The sequence below is a fragment of the Siniperca chuatsi genome, linkage group LG13, assembly GCF_020085105.1.
Source record: "Siniperca chuatsi isolate FFG_IHB_CAS linkage group LG13, ASM2008510v1, whole genome shotgun sequence".
NCBI lineage: Eukaryota > Metazoa > Chordata > Actinopteri > Centrarchiformes > Sinipercidae > Siniperca > Siniperca chuatsi.
Window position 1 is genome coordinate 1812102 of NC_058054.1, and position 18944 is coordinate 1831045.

At 41.8% G+C, this 18944-nt stretch overlaps 1 protein-coding gene across 28 annotated transcripts in view; it reads right to left on the reverse strand.

Annotated features, from left to right (window-relative positions):
- Positions 1–206: 206 nt before the first annotated feature.
- Positions 207–18944, reverse strand: part of dlg1b (discs large MAGUK scaffold protein 1b) — a 127303-nt gene continuing 108565 nt past the window's right edge. For 16 of the 28 annotated variants that reach the window (XM_044219715.1, XM_044219711.1, XM_044219707.1 and 13 more), the window contains 12 exons: positions 18614–18716; positions 18205–18319; positions 17268–17444; positions 15969–16035; positions 11928–12027; positions 8146–8187; positions 6532–6582; positions 5240–5341; positions 4928–5100; positions 3350–3459; positions 3085–3176; positions 207–2298 (listed from right to left, as the gene is read on the reverse strand). In XM_044219715.1, the coding sequence (XP_044075650.1) occupies positions 2192–2298; positions 3085–3176; positions 3350–3459; positions 4928–5100; positions 5240–5341; positions 6532–6582; positions 8146–8187; positions 11928–12027; positions 15969–16035; positions 17268–17444; positions 18205–18319; positions 18614–18716 (1239 nt within the window). In that variant the 3' untranslated portion in view covers positions 207–2191. Of the gene's footprint in view, positions 2299–3084; positions 3177–3349; positions 3460–4927; positions 5101–5239; positions 5342–6531; positions 6583–8145; positions 8188–11456; positions 11491–11927; positions 12028–15968; positions 16036–17267; positions 17445–18204; positions 18320–18613; positions 18717–18944 lie in introns of all 28 variants that reach the window. The other 12 variants (XM_044219716.1, XM_044219712.1, XM_044219697.1 and 9 more) reach the window with 5 other exon arrangements.

Sequence of the window (18944 nt, forward strand, 5' to 3'; positions counted from 1 at the left end):
TGGGGATCCTAAAGAAGAAGAAGAGAGCACTTCCTGTTTTCTTGTTAAGTTTTTATTATGCTTAAAAAAGAAAATTAAAAGACAGAGGAGGTGATCAAAGAAAAAGAAAAAATATATATTCATATTCAAATATCTTTATACTTTTCTATTCATATATGATTAACAATGCAAAGAAAATAATTCCCGTAGTAGTAGTAGTGCTTAAGTAAAGTTCAATATAGACTTTTATTATAACAAAATAGGCAGTTTACCGAGGGTTAAATATCTGTCAAAATCTCATTGTACAATAATCGTCTGCGTGTTTGGGACACACCTGCGGACACCTGGAGGCGGCAGCTCGTCTGCAGGTTCACGACTCACATCACACGGTCGACATCGTTTTCATGGTAAGACACTGACGGACGTCTGACGGGGTTCGGACTCGCGGCGTAGAGGGCGCCGCTCCGAACCGCGTGACCCCAAACACACCGATGAGAATAAAATCTGTTCAGTAAAAGTGTATTTAAAAGTTTAAAATCAGCTGATGTGTAAAACATCTCGTCTCATCCGGTCGTCCCGTCTTTAAAAAAGACACAAAATCTGAATCTATTTCAAGAAAAACAAAACAAAAAAACCCGACACGATATTTCATAATTAGATCAAATCTTGATCAGTTTCCGTAATTATGCATTTTCCCATATTAAGTGATATTACGTTTTTTCGTAATTATGAAATACTTCTAACTCTGAAATAATTTTCTCAGAATTCAAGAAGTTTTCTTGTGATTAGAAGATCATTTTCCTGTGAAGACTTTCTCCTAATTATTAAGTAGTTTTCTCTTAATTATAGCAGAGTTTTCTTGAAATTCTTTGTTTATTCATATACTTTTATCTGTTTAATCGACCATTTCAAGAAAACAACCTCAATGTTCTTGTAAAGACCATATTCTGGTAACTGAATTTTCTTGTAATTAGGATAGGTTTCTCGTAACTATAAATGTTTTCTCGGGATTATGAGAGGGCTCTTATTAAGCAATAATTACGAGGTAAATGTCTCCAGTATTGTTTCTTTCTTTGGTGAATGCAGTGTCCTTCTGAAAAATGCGATTACACTTGTTTTAAGTATTTTCTAAAAATCACGTTTTTCCTCGTGACTAGCGCTGAACTCTTTCTCGTTTCGAGATACAGACTCTGATTTGTAAAAGTCTTGATACGAGTCACGAACGGGCTGAAATATTCTCCCTTCTTGTTCGTGGAAATCACTCGTTGATAGACAGAATGACTTGAGGAGATCGAGATGTTTTTGCAGTGTAAGTGGAATAATTAATGCTGTGACCTTTGACCTCATCAAACGGGGGTCAAGCTAAATGTCTAAAATGCTAAATGTTCAGCAATAAAATCATAATTCATTAAGAGAAAACAAGCTGATCGTGTTGAATGAAATGTAATCTTTAAAGACACACAGACGTCCGTATGAAGCTCCACGGCGCCCCCTAGCAGCAGAGCAGGAACCCTGCAGAGTCCTGACAAACATCCTGCAGCAGCGAGGAGCAAAACATTTTTACTAAACGTGAATCGACTCAAGTGTAAAAAAAACAAACACGAGAAGTGATGAAATGAGCAAAACAGAAGAGGAAAAGCTGTGACGTCAGACGCTGAGGTGAAGGGGCTGATGGGAAATAAACGGGGTATTAAATGACATGCTGTTAAAGCTCAAACGTGCAAAGTTTTGCTTTTTGTGTCTCCGCCTTCCTCCGGACCGAAAGACGCTGCCTGAGACTGAAACTCCGTCCGTCCGTCGACGCTCACCTTACAAGACAAAAAAAAAAAAAAAGGAGAAAAACCCACAAACAAACAAAAAAACTAAAGATAAAATCTGCTTCGTACGTTTCTTCTCGCCACTTTCATGGACACGTCTTCTTCTTCTCCTCCTCCTCTTTAGTTCTCCTCCCTTAAACATTAAGGAGCTGTACCGTGTTGAGTGTGATGTCATCATACTTCCTGTGTGCTTTACTCTGCTGGTCAGGAAACCCAACAATAGTCTTATCAGGCTAAAACAAAACAAACAAACCATCACTCTGGTCAGCCGGCGTGTCGTGACGTTGATCGGGGTGAGGAGGGGGTGAGGCTGCCGCCTGCAGGTCGACTTTTCTTTTCAAAATAAAACAAAGTGAATCTAAAGAGGAGCAATGGAGCAGACAGTGTTTTGATCCTCATAACTTCTCCTTGGACTGAACCCAGATGAACGGACCCGACTGCTCCTCGATGATCTGCTTCACCTGATCGTAGATCTCCTCCAGAGTGTCGCCCTGAACGATGGCTGAAAGCACCAGAAAGAAACCAGAGTTAATGATGAAAAGTCTGACGATATTCTAGATTTTTCTTTCCCCCCAGCTGCGTCCCCAATGAATGCACTATTTCCTCCTGTTTGAGTATCTGCGAGGTGTTTTTAAAGATTTACGTCTTCAGCAGGAACCAATGGGCTCGGAGCTGAGAGCCGCAGACAGGAAGTGAGACGGCGCTGAGAGACGGAGCGACAGACTGTTGTTGATGCACAGGTGAGTTTGTTGAGAGCAAGAAAAATATAGAAAAACACCAGAATGATCCTTTAAATGTGGGAAAACTGGAGCCTCTTAAAGGAACATCCTTTTCACATTTTGGAGAACTGTCTTGTTGTACAAAGTTTTAAACCCAAAGAAAAGTATTTTAAATTCTAGAAGAGATCCCAAAGTTTAAAAAGATAAAAGATAGATTGGGAAAGTGTGTCTAATGTCTAAAATGATAATAAAAAACATCTAGAATATTTCCATTTGATGGAATTGTGCAGACAAAGAGAAGCATCTGTAGAGCTACTTATTAATTATTTTACTTTTGCAGAAACTATATATATATGTGTGTGTGTGTGTGTGTGTGTCTGATTCACATGTTGTTTATTGAACAGGTGTAGGAACAGAAATGTAAAAAGGAGACATTGTAGTTTTAGGAGTTCCTTTAAGCCCAAAGTTTAGCTGCTAACCTATAAATCATCGGGAACATAAGGTTGTGTTTGGCGTCTCGTACATGAGAGCAGCGTTTGGTTGGCGGGCTGCAGGGGGCGCTGCCTCACCTGTGAAATGCTCCGTGAACTCCTGCTCCAGCTTGGTGGCTCTGTCGAAGGTTTTCCTGCCCTGCTCCTCCGTCAGACGCTTGTTCATCTCCCTGCAGGACCAAAGACCACACCGAGACCACGTTCACTCCTTTCAGTTTACCGTCAGCAGCCACGTTACATGTTTCAGGTAGAGGCACGAAAAGTAAAACTGACTGCTGAAGGAGCAACACCAACGAAGAAACTAATGACTCCTGGTTTTTACTGTAGATGATGTTTGACTCACATGATGTTCTCCACAGATTTGGGTTTGATGAAGATGGCGATGGGGTGAAGCTGAGCCAGCTGCAGTCTCTTGATGGCGTTCCCCGACACGTCCAGGATACAGTGTTTACCCTGAAAACAACAGAAGAAGAAGAGGAAGACTAACGTGTTTATCAGTATCAAACATTTCTGTGTTAACTTACTCATGTTTCAGACAGTAGGTTTGTTTCATTTATTTCAGTTTAAAATGGAGTCGCTGTTAGAATGAAAACAGGAACATTTGTAGTCTTTATAATGAGAAGATAACTATTTTTTTTTCTGAAAAAGCCAGAATATTTTGTTAAAAGAAAGAAATCTGCACTCTTCATTATTCACTCTGAGGCCTTTTTTTTTTTTGTTTTGTTTTTTTAGAAAAAATAAAACCTGCTACTGAAGAAACTAAAGAAATCTGGTTTCAGCTCATAATCGCTCATTTTCTCCGCAGGAACCCAGGAGCCATTTCAGGAACTCGAGAACCTTACCTGTGTTTCCAGCAGAGGAACCAGGGACTACACATTTAGTTCCTCAGCCATCCACAGGGGCGGAGTTTGCAGTGCTGAACGTCACTGATTGGTCATGGATATTTCATATATCCGTCCACACGAGAACGCAAACAAGCTCAAATAAGCACGCCGGGCCTGTAGGTGGCGATAACGTCTACGTCAACGACACGTCAAATACCAGAGAAGAACATTCTGAGCGTGCGCGGTGAGCAAATGCTCCTTTGGCGGTAAAAACACAAACAGCAGTAGCTAGTTATTTATTTCTTTATAGTTATTTGACATCTATTTCTTCACCTTTTATATATTTAACACACTTTATGGCCCAAGGTGCTGAGGCCGCCAGTCCGCCATTGTTGTCGTTTCAGGCGCATGCTCATTTTATAAAGCAAGATGATGACACTCCGATCGCGTGTGGACGAGACGCCAAGACGTAGAGGAAAACATCCGTTTTCAAAGTGATCCGCATACGCGTGGACACGGCCTGAGATGCACCAGATAACCGCAAAGTCCCCGGTTCCAATCCAGCCAGGGACCGCTGTGGGATCTCATACCCTTCTTCTCCCTCCCCGTGTTTCCCGTCTGCGTCTTCACCACAAATTATCTAACAAACACAAAACACTGAAACTGAAATAAATATTTCAGTGGACGAGAGCCCCACGTTTCTAATAATGTTTACTGATGGTAAAAATTGCTGTTGTCTGGTGTAAAAAGAGCGATGACAGACTTCTTTTGTTTCATGGCGGCTGTGTTGTAAAACAGATAAATAACTATCAAACAGTCAGCAGCTCGTCGACAGCGGACACAGGATCTCTGCATGTCACTGCAGAGTAAAAACAAACCGTCTAAAGTCTAAATACACCTAACTGCGTGTGTGACTGAATACTGGACGCGAGACGTGCGTTTGACGCTCAGTGCTGATAGTTCCCGAGGCAGGGATTAGTTTGCGGTCAGAAGCCAAATGTAGTCCCTGATTTCTCTGGTTGAGATGCAGGTAAAGTTCCTGAGTGGCTCCTGGGAAAGGTTCTGTCACAGTCTCGGCGGCGAGCAGGGGTCGGTACCTTCTCAGCCACCTCTCGGACCGACTGTACGCTGGTTCCATACAGGTGGTTGTTGTACTGTCCCGCCTCGATGAACCTGTGGTCCTGGATGTCCTTCTCCATCTGCTCTCTGGACACCACAAAGTGATAATCTCTGCCGTCCACCTCGTAGTCCCGCTTCGGCCGGGTCGTATCTGAGAGAGGGGAGGGGGAAACACGTTTCCACTCGGACTCCAAGAAGAACGTCCTGATCAGTGCGATTTTAATCAGCTGATGTCTGACTGAGAATACGACCCGACATGTTGTCAAAGCCGTATATCTGAGTGGACTTACGTGGGACGCAGGATCCGAATTTGTCGGGGAACTCGGAGATCAGGTCGTCGTTGATCCGGTCCTTCATGGGGCCGAGGATGATGACGGGACGGGTGTAGTTCACTGTCAGAGAGGACGGAAACAGGAAGTGATGGGGCTGAACTCTTACCTTAACATGAACACAGGAATCTGACTCACCTGAAACTGTCGAGTTTCCTTTTTGAATCACCTCAGCTTTCAGCGGATGAAACATGACTGTGGCTCAGACAACTGATTTCTACTTTGCTCAGCAAGGAAAAGCTTCTTCTGAGGGATTTACTGTTCATATAAAATAAGCTGCGCCTGTTTGTGGTCAACATCAGTGTATGATTTGCTGTAAAACACTGAGGCATCACCACCATGTTAACGTGTGTTAACTTGTGTGCAAAGTTAATCAGGAGACGCCACAAACGACACCAGAAGAGTGAGCCTGAATGCATACAGCTATTAGACAGCAGTTCAGTTTGTATGTATACAGTGTGTGTGTTGTGTGTGTGTGTAACTGTGTAGCACTTTGAATTTGTATGAGACTGATTTTTCCAAATTAAAGTGAACGACAGAAACAATCCAGTCGGTGCTGAGAAAGTATCACGGCCCATCCACTGCTGTGTTACATCTAACTGACACAAGATAATGCGCCTGTTCTATCTGACTAGATTAAAGTCTGCTCGGTCCTTTCGATGACAGTGTTCAGGTACATCGACCCTCCAGAACTCAACCCGTGAACAAAAACACGGCTGGAAACCAGGATTTTACAAATATAATATAAATTACTGAAGTACTTTTGTGCTGAAAACGATCTTTTTAAAAGAAAATCTTTTGATTCACTCATTATTTCTTATGTCCTTTATTTTAATTAAATTTTCCTTCTTTAATAATATGTCATTTATATTACTATGATAATTCTAATACTTTCTTATCTTATGTTTCTTTTGCCATATGATGCTGATTTTCTGATTCTGCCACAGCGTTTCGTTGAAACCTGCTGAGCCCGTTTGTCTTCACTTACCTTTATCTCCCGCTATGAAAATCTAAATGCTGTTTCAAAGCCTTCCCCGCACTCTAAGGCGGCTTTATTTTACTGAAATGTTATAAAATCACGTTTAATTTGGGTTTAACCGTAGAATATAAACTTCTCCCCACACAAACAGAAGTTTTGGACACCCTGAATGAGTCTTAAGTTACTCAGAGCAGTTTCAAAGCGTCAGACGAGATGAAGGAACGGACAGGGAGTGAGGTTTCCTGCTCTGGGCTGAGAGGTCAGCCGGTCTCACCTTCCTGCTGACTGACGGGTTCATACGACAGCACGTACTCCTCCTGCCCACCTGCAGACACAAACACAGGACGGTCAGTACGAAGAAGAGGGTTGAACTCAGCCAGCAGCATCAACGGGAGTTTAACTGAAGGGATCAGAGTGAAGGATGAAGGCTGGGAGGAGGAGGGATGAAGTGAGGACGTCACGAGTTAGTTACTGTGCTGAGTGAGTATTGTGATTCCTGTATGATTTAATGTAAAAAAATAAATCAATCTGTGTTTCTAGACATAAAAACTTTTCTTATTATCCTCAGATTGTGGCAGGTTCCTAAATTCACGTAAACAACAAACCTGGTTTGTTTTTTTTCCAGAGAAACTAGTAACACAGCTACATTTCTGCTGCAGAAACCTGATTTCAGAGAATGCAAAGCCGACGGCAGGTTGAACATAAAGGTGAGTTAAGGCCTTATTTACTGAATCACGACAAATGAGCTCTGGAGGTTTTCTCCACAGGTGGGAAGCAGGAAGACAGACAGAGAGCAGCGCTCAGTATTAGATGAATTAAAGCAAAACACTGCTAAAAGGGCGCTGGTTCAAATCCCCAAGGGTTCGGAGAAACATTTTGACCTTTTTAGTGACAACAGATAAAAACCTCCCTGGCTTGTAGAGACAGCAGCACTATAACATGATTTACCTGAGTTATCAGATAAAGGTGAAGCTGATCTTGTATGGACTAACAGATAGGCGGATCATTCATCATTAGGAGCTGTTACAAGTCAAGTTTCCATCCAAATGCAGAAAAAATTTTATCTGAATTCCCAGAAAATCAGCAAAAGAAGACGTGACTCGCCGCTCGTCTCCGCCCGCTGCTGCTCATTGGCTGATGGAGGTGAACAGCTGGTGGAGCTGATCCTCCGGCCGCTGCCGTTAAAGCAGCGCAGAAGAAGAGGACGCAGCGAGGCGACGTCGTTAAAAGCTCAGACGATGGGAAACATGACGTTTCTGTCGGCTTTATGTGTCCATGTGAGGAAGGCTCCAGCCTCCTCATCGCTCCACACACAGCTGATGCTCTCAGCTCTTCACTTCATAAACTTCCTTCTTGGATTTTTGGTGTTTCCACTCAGTTTTTTCTTTTTACAAACTGAAAGTGTGAATAACAGCTGGACGGGAGCGCACTCAGTTAGCTGCAGTTAGTGCTATTGCCACTGAACATGTAACCTAAGGAATGGCTTACTGAGTATAAAGTACTCGTGGAAATCTCAAATCTATATTGGTATGAGCTGGTTTCAGGTCTGTGCTGTGTCTGTTAATATTCAACATACACATTTGAAACAGCACTCTACACTCTCTGATTTCTACAAACCAACACATCCATGCAGCGGTCAGCAGCGTTAATGCAAACAGCCTGGACAGACGCTCGTGCTGTCAGGCAGCGCTCAGGGTCGTTAGCGGGGAGATGAACTGCGTGTGTGAGGTCATGCTGTTATTGGCCAATCAGCCGTTTGTGCTCATTAATGACATCAGTGAGGGAGTTAGCGGTTAGCAGGTTCAGTCGGAGGCCAGGGCGATTGTTAGTGTTTCCTGTAAATCATCGAGCGGAGCAGGCAGCGGCGACGGCAGAGAGGCACACTTACGGTAGCTACTTTCACTATCGCTGGCGTTAGAGGTCACATGTTCTGGAATCACAACAAAACACAGGACACACCGGGTCAGCAGGGAGCATCGCTTTCCCATGATGCTTTGCCCAGAGCCACAATATTAAAACAGAGGACTCAAGGTGCTCAGGTCCAACAGCAGCAGAAGAATCACAGTAACACAAATATTCAAAACACAGAATAAACCTTCAGGACTGACGGGACCAAACATTATCCAAAACTGTCCAAAACTCTTCCATGACTATACGCCAAAACGTAATCACTGCGTCATTATGTCCATATGTAGTAACTATTACACATCCCACTGTGTCCCTGAAAACAGGCCCGGGCGAATCACACTTGTGATATTTGAAAGAATATTTAGTAATATTGAAAAGTGATAAAACAATAAGCCTGTTGTCTGCAGTCACATGTAAAATTCATGTTCAATCCACTGTTTCACTGTTAGCCATCACATCAGCTCTTCAGGTAAAACCAGAGCTGCAGCACCTCAGTCGACTGACAGAAAATTAATCAGCGGCAATTTTGATTATTGATTAATCGTTGAAGTAACTTTGACTATTTTGTGGTTCTCTTTATCTTTGGGTTCTGCACTGTCTGTTTGGTTCTGGGAAGCTGGGAAGCTGGAAATTTTTCACAATTTGCTGACATTTTAAAAGACCAAACAATTAATCTAAAAAAGAACTGGTAAATTAACCGATAATGAAAATAACCGTTAATATAAGTAATAAAGTAATAATAAAACGTTCATTTAAACAACAGAATTATGTGAAACGAAAACATGATGTGATTCCACTAAAAGTTGATGAACAAAAACATTGAATGTTTCTTTAAATACAAACCAGAAAACAAGGAAAAGTGCCAAACTGCTTTCTTGTTCTCTGGTTTATTTGATTTCATGTGGAGCAAAATAGTTCACAATAATAATAACTGTGAACAAGAAAACATTGCGCAGGCAGTTTCAGTTCGTTACTGAACAGAATTCATTTCAATTCAACCTTAAAAGTATTCAACGCTTGTGAATTTTAACGCATTAAGTAGTTTTATCCTGCAAAACATTTAGCTCGCACGAGGAGAACCACCGATTGTGTTTTACTTTGTAAACAGCAAAACAATCACCAGAAATCGTTCCTACAAAATAAAACGACTTCTGTTGTTCACTGAAACTTACGAAAGGCTCAAAGAGTAAAATGTGTTTTAAGAACAAAGCCCAACAATTGTTGTAAAGTAAAAACATTTAAACTGTGAACAACCTGCAAATTATGTCCAATATCAAATCTCAGATGCTATTCCAGTATTTTAAATTGGAATATCATCAACTGAAAATATATACATACTGTATCTGAGTTGAGTAAACCTCACTGTTATTCATTTCTGATCAGAAATTGATCGCTTTAACTTCTAAAAAGCACATGTAGTTGAATCAGTGGCGGCCTCAGAGAGAACTGACGTCTGATGCTGAGCTGCATGAACTCTGAATGTTTACTTCCTGGACATTCAGCCTTTTTTCTCCTGAAACGTAAAAGTAAAACCTCCACAGAGTTCCAGGAGTTTCCAGGTGGATCCAGGAGTTTCCAGGTGCACCTGAGCGGTGAGGGGACGAGGCTGTAGGTGGAGGAGTGAGAGACTGATGAATGTGTGATTTTTCTATGAGAGTGTTGTGACAGAGTAGAGATGGAGCTCCAGTCTGCAGCATCCTCGCCTGGTCGGTGGTGAAGAGGAGGAGGAGGAGGAGGAGGAGGAAGGGGGGAAGGCTACGTGGCCATCAGGAACCAACTTCACCACCAGCTTTTATCACAGAAGCAGATGTTTGCTGTTTTAACACTTTATTTTTTATTTTTTTAGAGTAAATATTGTGAAATAAACGCTGTCTAAATATGTCTACATATTATTAAGTGTCCCAGTAAAGAAGACAGCAGCATTTCGAAGCTTAAACAACATCAATTCTGTTTGATTTTGGCGACTACGTACACTGGGACAGTGAATGACACACACATAAATGTTGCAGTGTTTAGTTTTCACTTTTTGTATTTTAACTGCAAGCCTACAATTTCTTATTATCCCGTCTAAATTATCTGTATAGTATTTTAATACCACAATTCTTCTGTTTACGTATGTTTTTATTTTACACGTGCGTTGTTAATGTTAACATCCGTTTCCCAACGCCAATAAAGCCCAACCCTTTCTTTGGTTTGTTGGATTTATTGGGCTGCGACGAACAAAACGTAACCCGAGAAGACGTCAGCTGTTGCTTCAATGACTTCTTCTGGAGTCTATACCTGTAGTCCTTATTTATTTTATCGTTACTCAGTTATTATCTTCGGTTACGCGTGTTTCACCATACGCTTGGATGGATAAGGATTCTAAGTCTAATTACAATGATTGCATTGTCTGTATGGCCCTTTGTATATCCCAAAATAAAGGGAATTTCAAAAAAACAAAAGTGAATTTTAAAGGCTTCAGTAAAGCTTTTATTTCTTTAGCATTAAATAAAGTCTTTTTAAGCTTTGGAGAACATGCAACTGCACATTTTGGGTGTTTATTTTATTGCAATTCTTAATTTCTGGGGTTTATTTCCTGTTTTTCATTTTAGTTCTGCTATTTTAAATCTCTTTAGCTCCTTTTGTTTCTTTATTGCTCATTTTATTCTTTGAATTAGTTTTTACCTTATTTTGAAAGTTGCTGTACAAATTATAATTGCCACAAATTTTCCTAAATTTGCAGCTGTTTTTCTGCTTGATCCGTTCCCAATTACAGTATGAAAAAATCTGGACTTTATTAAACTAAATAACGGCAAGTAAACATACGTAAACGTCAAGTCAATGTACCGGTGATACTGATTCTTATGTTCAAACACAGAGACAAGAAAACAATAGATCAAAGTTAGGTTACAAAAACAAAACCACTCGTGAGTCAACAATGACTGGGACTTTTTACGTTCAAATAATAAGATGATAAGTCACAATTATGACTTTTTAAATAAAAAAAATTCGAGATACTAAGTAAAAAATGTGACTAACCATTAGTATATTTATTCTTATCACTCTTAACTCATTTGTTCTTCATTCACTTCATTTGGTTTAGTTTGTTTTCCTGTAAATGAGCTTCCAACAGCTAAAAGGCTCTTTATTTTTATTTTACGTATCGGATTTAAACTGCTTGTCATCTTCTCAAACACTGACAATCTGTGGCAGTGTTGGCTGAACAAGGATCCTGGTGGAGACCAGGAGGCTGATGGGAGTTTTCGGGGTCGGGGTCGGGGTCGGGGGGGGGGGGACACACACACTTACTGTGGCCTTTGGACAGCATGTCGTCACTGTTGTCCTGAGGTCATCAGAGCCGAGTGAACAACGAGGAGAAAACAACCACAAGAAACACAAAGTTACTGAGTTTCAGCGACAGACAGAGAGAGCAGAGGGAACGCAGCCGGTCAGCGGGGCTACAGGGCGGCCATTTTGGCTCCGAGGAGGAGGAGGAGGAGGGCAGATTTGAGGAAGATCGGACATTCTGCCTTCACAGCTGAAATGTTTTCACAGATTCCTGAAAACTTTAAGGGGCCGCAACAATTTGAACCAATGAAGCAGTTTTTAAACAGTTCACTGGTGCATTTTTAAAAAAAAATTTAAAAAGCCAGGCCCTGTTGCCATGACAACCAGTGCGTTTGCAGCGCGCCGCCACCAGCTGACCTCTCTTCCTGTCGCCAACCAATCATCTCTCAGACAGACCGCCAACCCCGCCTCCCCAGTCGTGCTGGTACTTACGGTCGACATCGCTGGTCTCCTGCTCGCTCGCCTCTTTGCTCTTGTAGAACGGAAACTTTCGGGAAAAGAGGTTCTTTTTACGCTTGTCATTGAGAGACTGCTGAGGAGGAAGAGGAGGAGGAGGAGGAGGAGGAGGAGGGGTGATGGAATAAAAAAAGAGGAGGAAGAGGGGGGAGATGGGGGAGTCTGATGTCGGTTTGGACAGAATGAGACGCTTTTTGTCTGAGTCTGTGGCTGGCCGGCTAACAGGCAAATTTAAAAAACTAAAACTCATTAAACAGTGAAACTAAACATGTGGATATTAAATAATAATAAATTCAGAAGTTAACAACCTCAACAAAGCCTCCAAAACATGAAACTAATACAGCTGTTGAAAGAAGTGATCTCATCATAACTGTGTTTACGGTAAACAAGGATGAAATAATGAACGCTAAGGAAAACGTGTGCGTGTCTGATGCCGACTTGAGAGTAGAACCGGCATCGAATCTCAGTTATATTTGTCAAAGGTTATATTTCAGTTCTCTGCTTCGGTTTTAATTTGCAGTTGATGCAAACTCATCACTTCCTCCATGTTTACCTGTTGTCTTGATAAAGTCAGTATAATGTTTATTTCCACACCACAAAGCAAGAGTCATGTCACGCTCACCACGCTTTCTCTGGTTAACAACAAAACTGTTTTTACTCACTAATTATTTCCAGTTGCTTCTACTCTACAGGACCAAGGGCATAATCCTTTCCAGTCCCAACAGGCTTTTAATTTGAAACATCTGCAGGAAGTGTTGAGTTTTATTGACAGAAACTTTACCACACTCCACAAAAAGGCAACGTACAAGACCCAGGAATTAATCTTTGAATGAGAGCAGTACAGTTGTTAAACAGAGAAAGTGTTTTCAGCTATTTTAACGGGTTTTTTTGTATGTTAATTTTCAGCATTTGATATCCAAAAGTATCATTTTGTTTTGGTTTCTGTACTAAAACGCAGGTACTTTATTTGCACCTGTACTGATAATGTTGAACCATACTTGGCCCCACGACAGAAATATATATATTAAAATATATCTGTCCTTCTGTGGACACTTTTATTCAAAGCAGCTCACTATACCAGAGGTAACTCTGTTTAATTAATAGCTGCCTTTGAGTATGAGCATAGTGAGCGCATTAACTGTCCATCCTGTTTTTACTAATATTTTGTATCATCTGCATATAAACTGAACCTGGAAGTCCTTTTTTGTTCTGAGTGATGTGGTCCTGTCAGTGTTTCCGAGGCTGAGTTTAACACAGTGACAGTGAAGGCAGCAGATAAAAGCAGGATGAGGAGAAACTGAACATGCAGACAACATGCAGAGACGCAGCGGCTACAAGCTGACGGACGACGTTCAACTGGGTTCAGATCAGCTGATTTTCTCTGGCGTTTCTATCAAAGCTCGTCGGCACCGAGAGGAGTTACGACTGGTGGGAATGAAACTCCCAACCCTGACGGAGCGCCGACGATGTTTACATGAACACAGATTTTTCACTTTGAATAGGTGATGCACCATCCATAAAACTATCCAGTGCATGTCTTTGTGCGATGATTAAAATCAAAGAACACCTGGTAAAACATCTGGATTTCTGCTAAATCGCCAGACACATTTCAGTCAAAGAGTGCAGGTCAAAGGTCACATGGATGATGCGTGTTCACGATGCAGTGGTGCAAAAAATATGAATCCAAGTTAACACAAGTTGTGTCCTAATTTCAGACCACATAGCAATTCTAAGCAGGTTTTGGGTTCTTTATACTCAGAGACGAAGTCAGTCATGTCAGAAATGTAAGTTCTGGGAAACATCTACAGAAATGTGATTCATCCAGTTCAGATCAATCAGCAAATGTTACTCATCAGCAGACTTTTCTCCATCTAAAATGTATCCAGAGTTTGGTGGCTGCAAAGTTTTACCTCGTTTGAAAATCTGAAGTCAAGGCTAGTGAGAGTCCAGTGACTGCAGGGTTCGTCATGTTAATGTCATCTGTTGTACGGCCTAATTGAAATAAAGTCTGTCTGACGTGAATAATGGCGTATTGAGACCACAGTCAGGGAGGATTGTGGGATAGCTTTTGCTGAAGTTAACTTCAAAAAAAGGACTTATTGCCTTACTGGCACTGGCGTAAACTTAAATGCACTCAAATCTTCCTTTTTTAGATTTAAAGTTGTATCAATCACTTTTGGTTTTGGCCACTTGGGGACAAAACTCCACGACGAGCTGGGCATCACAAACATGTTTGACATATTATCAGCTTATAAAGTATTTGTGGCTAACATGTTGAATCCAGCAGCTACGGAGCGACATGACGCTTCATCAGGAGGCGTGTCAGAGTCACGTGACGCTTCATCAGGAGGCGTGTCTGTGTCTCCTGATGGACGTCAGTCCGGTCTTCTCTCCGTCAGCTCTGTGTTTGGTCTCCAGCAGCTGCTGAGGGAAACATCTGGCTCTTTAGCTGCTAGATGCTCCGCTATGTTCAGCAGCTGCTCTCTGCCTGCTGTTTGCTGCTGAGCGGCTCGAGTTCAGCGGCTTAATCAGAAAACAGCGGCTGCTGGAAACACAGACTGAACCAGACAGGAAATGTGCTGCAAAACTAGGAGCCAAAAGAGGCCAAAAAGCTGCAGAGATGGTGACGTTTCTGTGGGTTCACAACTACCAAAGACTTATCATTTGACCTATTGTTTATAAAAAAAATATTGATTAGTGCGGCCTGAAATAGATTCTGACTGCTCTGACTTCTCTTGAGCTTTTCTGATGACATTAAATTCACCAAAAAGCCAAACCAACACTTTACGGAGCTTTAAACTTTTGCTCTGCAGTATTCATCAGCAGGAGGCGGGACTACTGACATCATTAGATCACATGCTGCACTTCCATGTTATCCAGCAGGAGAGAGAGGGGGGGGGTGAGAGAGAGGTGAGTGGTGAGGAGGAAGAGGAGGAGGAAGGTTTGTGTGAGCAGCAGACAGTCAGACATCAATGTCAAGCGTTTCTCTCTGTATGAGGAAGGAGAGCGGGATCGAGGTGGGGGGTCATGCATGTTGTTTTTCCCCTCCCCCCATCAGTCTGGTGTGTTAGAGGGCGGGTTGGCGGGCGGCGCGTTTCGGCAACGCGTGTTAAAGCGACACACGGTTTAAAAAGGTGCTGGGGAGGCGCTGCTGCGGTTTGGCTGCTGAGACGTTTGAGTGGTGAAGAAGAAAACACCTCAGAGATCAACAACAACATGCTGTTAACTGGCCAGCTGGTTTCAAACATTAGTCAAACACTCATTAGTAGGTGGCTGCGGCTCATCTGCATACAGTCTGACAGATGTGGGATTTATAAAACATGGAGAGAAATTCTAACTGTAGAAAGACTAAAATCATGCAAAATAAATTCAATCAGTCACTACAGAAGTTGTTTTAAACGTAGCTTAGAGAGCGTTCAGATACAGATGAGACTAAATGACAGATTTCCTAAAAAAAAACTTCAGGATTTTGCTACAACAAAGAATCCACGTTATTTAAAGTCCCGCGATATCTTGTGTGAATTATGGGCACGACTTCTGGTTATTCCTTTCACTGAGGTAATGAACTAAGTTAGCTTAGAGTTAGCTAAAATGTTACGGAACAAGTTTGCAGCTGCACTGTCAATCAAGCGGAAATACATTTGTGGCAGCGTGAAGAACATAAACCAGAATCAGAAAGGGTCAGTGATGGTGCAGTTTCAGACAAAACCAAAACAACTGACTTGGCTCCTTCTGGATAAACACGGTTGTATTCCACCTCCTGTCCCGACCTTATTACTAATCAAGTACTTACGATACTCGCTTCGCTTTTGGTGACCAAGGAAATAATAAAGGAGCTAAATATGCTACTGTGCGTTATCCATCCTTCCCGTTTAAGGTGAGACAGGTACTTGTAGAAGCCGGTTCAGTGAAAGGCATCATGGGACTTGGAATAACGTGGATGAGAACGTTTGGTTACTTCCTGCACTACGTCTACCAAACACTGCTGCTGCAGCGGAGCAGAAATGAAACACTCACCCCTCTGTCTCGAGACTTTGCGTTGAACTTCACCGTCTTTAATCTCGCTCTCTCCTTCTTCTCAACCCTGAGGTCGAAGATGGACAGAAGGTCAAAGGTCAGCAGAGGTCATGTTTTAGTGAAGATGACAGACAGGTCATGCAGACAAGCTCTGGATGACAAATAAGTCAGTGCAGTGTTTGTACCATTCGGCTCTACACATGATCAGAGGCAGTGATGCAGCACAGAGAGAACTAACTTGGGCGCTAGACTCAAACTTTAATCAGTTTTAACTTTGTTTGTCGGTGAGGCGACAGCTGCCTGCGACAACTAAGCCCTTCTTGATCGTCTTTCTCTCTGCCAGCGGTTGCGTTAAATTAAAAACAATTAACTCACAAGATAATCTATTCAAGCCTCCTCCTTTCCTTTGTCTTTAAAGTACCCAGGCACACATCGGTGACATAAACCCACACACAGCCTTAACGCCAGGCTGAAAAGCTGAGTTTTACTGCCCTCGCTGGTTGAAAGAGCGGTCAGAAGTGCTGCACCTGTAACCACACCCAACAGTGATGTCACAGGGTCCTGGAGTCCACCTGTCACTGCAGCAAGGTGAGAAGGTAAACGGTCAACAAAGACCAGATTTTCTGCTGTGTTAAGCTACTCTTTTAACGTAAGCTAAGACGTATCGATTGTCACAGGTTTTGCTTTTGTTTCCACTGTTTAGTTCCTGGAACCAAGTTTGGGCTCTGCTCAGGACAGCGAGGGCGACACAGCAGCAACCGTCGTTTCACTGCCGCCTCTCTACGGAGCAGGACAGCCAATCGTTTAAAGCAGAAGAACAGCGGAGAACGGAAACCTACGAAGTGGTTCAACGTGCTTTGTGTCTGTTCACACTAATCTATAATCAATAACAATATCAGCGCCACTTCTTCCGTTCCTGTCTGTCCCACAGCCTTATTTCGTCCACCAGACAGCCAACAACAACGATGTAGTCGTCCTGCTGTCGTCTCTTTAATGCTGGTACCAACACACAGTTCTTAAAAAGGTCCATTAAACACAATGTGGAACCAAAACTACACTTTTTTCCAATTCTGCTGTTGTTAAACATGTTTTTCTACAGATTTTTTAATTTTAAATTTAACAAAATAAACGTTCTCAAACCCCGTTTAAAGTGTTAACATGAAGTGCCTTTTAAGGATGTTGCCTGAAAAGTGAAATACAGTTTAAAATTAACTAAAAACGGCCCAATTACACACCATGTAAACCAGATTAATAATCTAATAATTTAAATTTTCACTGCTCTGTGTGTGCGTGACTGACCGTCTTTTGCTGGGGATCACCCCCACCTCCTCCGCCTCCCCCTGTGACGTCAGCTGTCTGGCCTGCCACCACTCGTCGTCGGAGGCGTTCACCACATGAAGGATGTCTCCGAACTTAAAGTTGAGTCCCTGACTGGGCAGACCGGAGTCTCTGGTCTTATCGTAGTCAAACAGAGCTCTGCAACACGGACACACACCCGATAGATGAATCCATTAAATTAACTTTTAAAGCTTATTTTAAACTGAACTTTATGTTTCAATCTAATGGAGATGACAACAAAAATATTGCTTTCCAAGGCTCCCAACCACACCTCACATGAAGACCACGAGAAAGAAAGGCTAGTAAGTGGACCTCGAGTTGAATCGGTGTCGGTTTTTATAATAATTATTCCAGCACACTTTGATTCATGCAGACCAGCGAAACAGTTACAAGTCAAAATTAAAAATAATTTTTAAAATAAATTTAAATTGACTAAATTTTGTTTGATTAATTAAAATTAGATATAATAATTAATTACATAATAAATGTTAAAAATATTTTTTTTTAGTACAATTACTATCAATCAATTTAGTAATTAATTGAATGAACTAATATAATAACTCAATCACCTTATATTGATTTTATAATTAGTTATTTTTAAATGATAAAAAAAAAAAACATTTTCTGGTGAAGTGTTAGCATACGCTGCTAATTTAGCAAAATTTAAAATGTAGAATTAAATTAATTTACAAAACAATATAAAAACTAAAGATTTAAAAATTAATTTAATAATAAAATGTCTCTAAATAAGCCAAAACACGACCTTATGAGCACAAAAATCACATGACAATAATCAGTATTTCTTAATGTCTATTTTGGGTTCCATACATCAGCGCCTCGCCACACGCCGGCGGCTCTGTTAAAACCAGCGAGTCTCCCAGGTGAGCGTTTATCTTACCTGACGTATAGCGACCTCTTCTGACTCGTCCGCAAAGATCCAGATCCAGAACTGATGCTGCTGTTCATCATCTGCTCCCTCAGGTCGTGGATCTTCGCCTCAAACCGACTGTACTCTGCACAGGAAGACAAAGTTAAGTACAGAGTCAAAGACAATCCCTTGCTTTCAAGGATATTTGGGAGTAATTTTAGCATTTCCAGGAGTGGAAAGCTACTTTACAGAATTACGGGTTTTGCCAGTTTTCCAGGACATGTGGGAACCCAGACCGGACCCTCCCGGAAGTCGTGATCACAATAATGAATTGAGCGTGAAACCTCTGACCCTCCTGAAAGTGTTAGTGGATATATAATACTGATTCCCAAGCTACTGATCATGTGACTGGTCCCGCAGGTGTGCCCAGGTGTCTCACCCTCTGGTCTGTAGTGGGCGATGATGGTCACCGTCTGCCCGGCGTTCTTCAGGGCGGCGGCAGCCTGTTCGTGGGTGGCGTTACGGAGGTCCACCCCGTTCACCTGAAAACAGCAACACACAGCGTCAGGCACAGAACTGTTAAAAACACAAGCCACTATTATTATTAATATTATTATTGAGCCTGGATTCAGCTTTACAACCCTGAACACAGAGCAGCACAGTATCAATATTTTCTTGCAGGTTATATATTTGTATAGAGGAGATGTGAGAGTCCGAGATTGATCTACAAATTACAAATTATTTTCTGAGAGTGGTGCTGTTGCACGTCA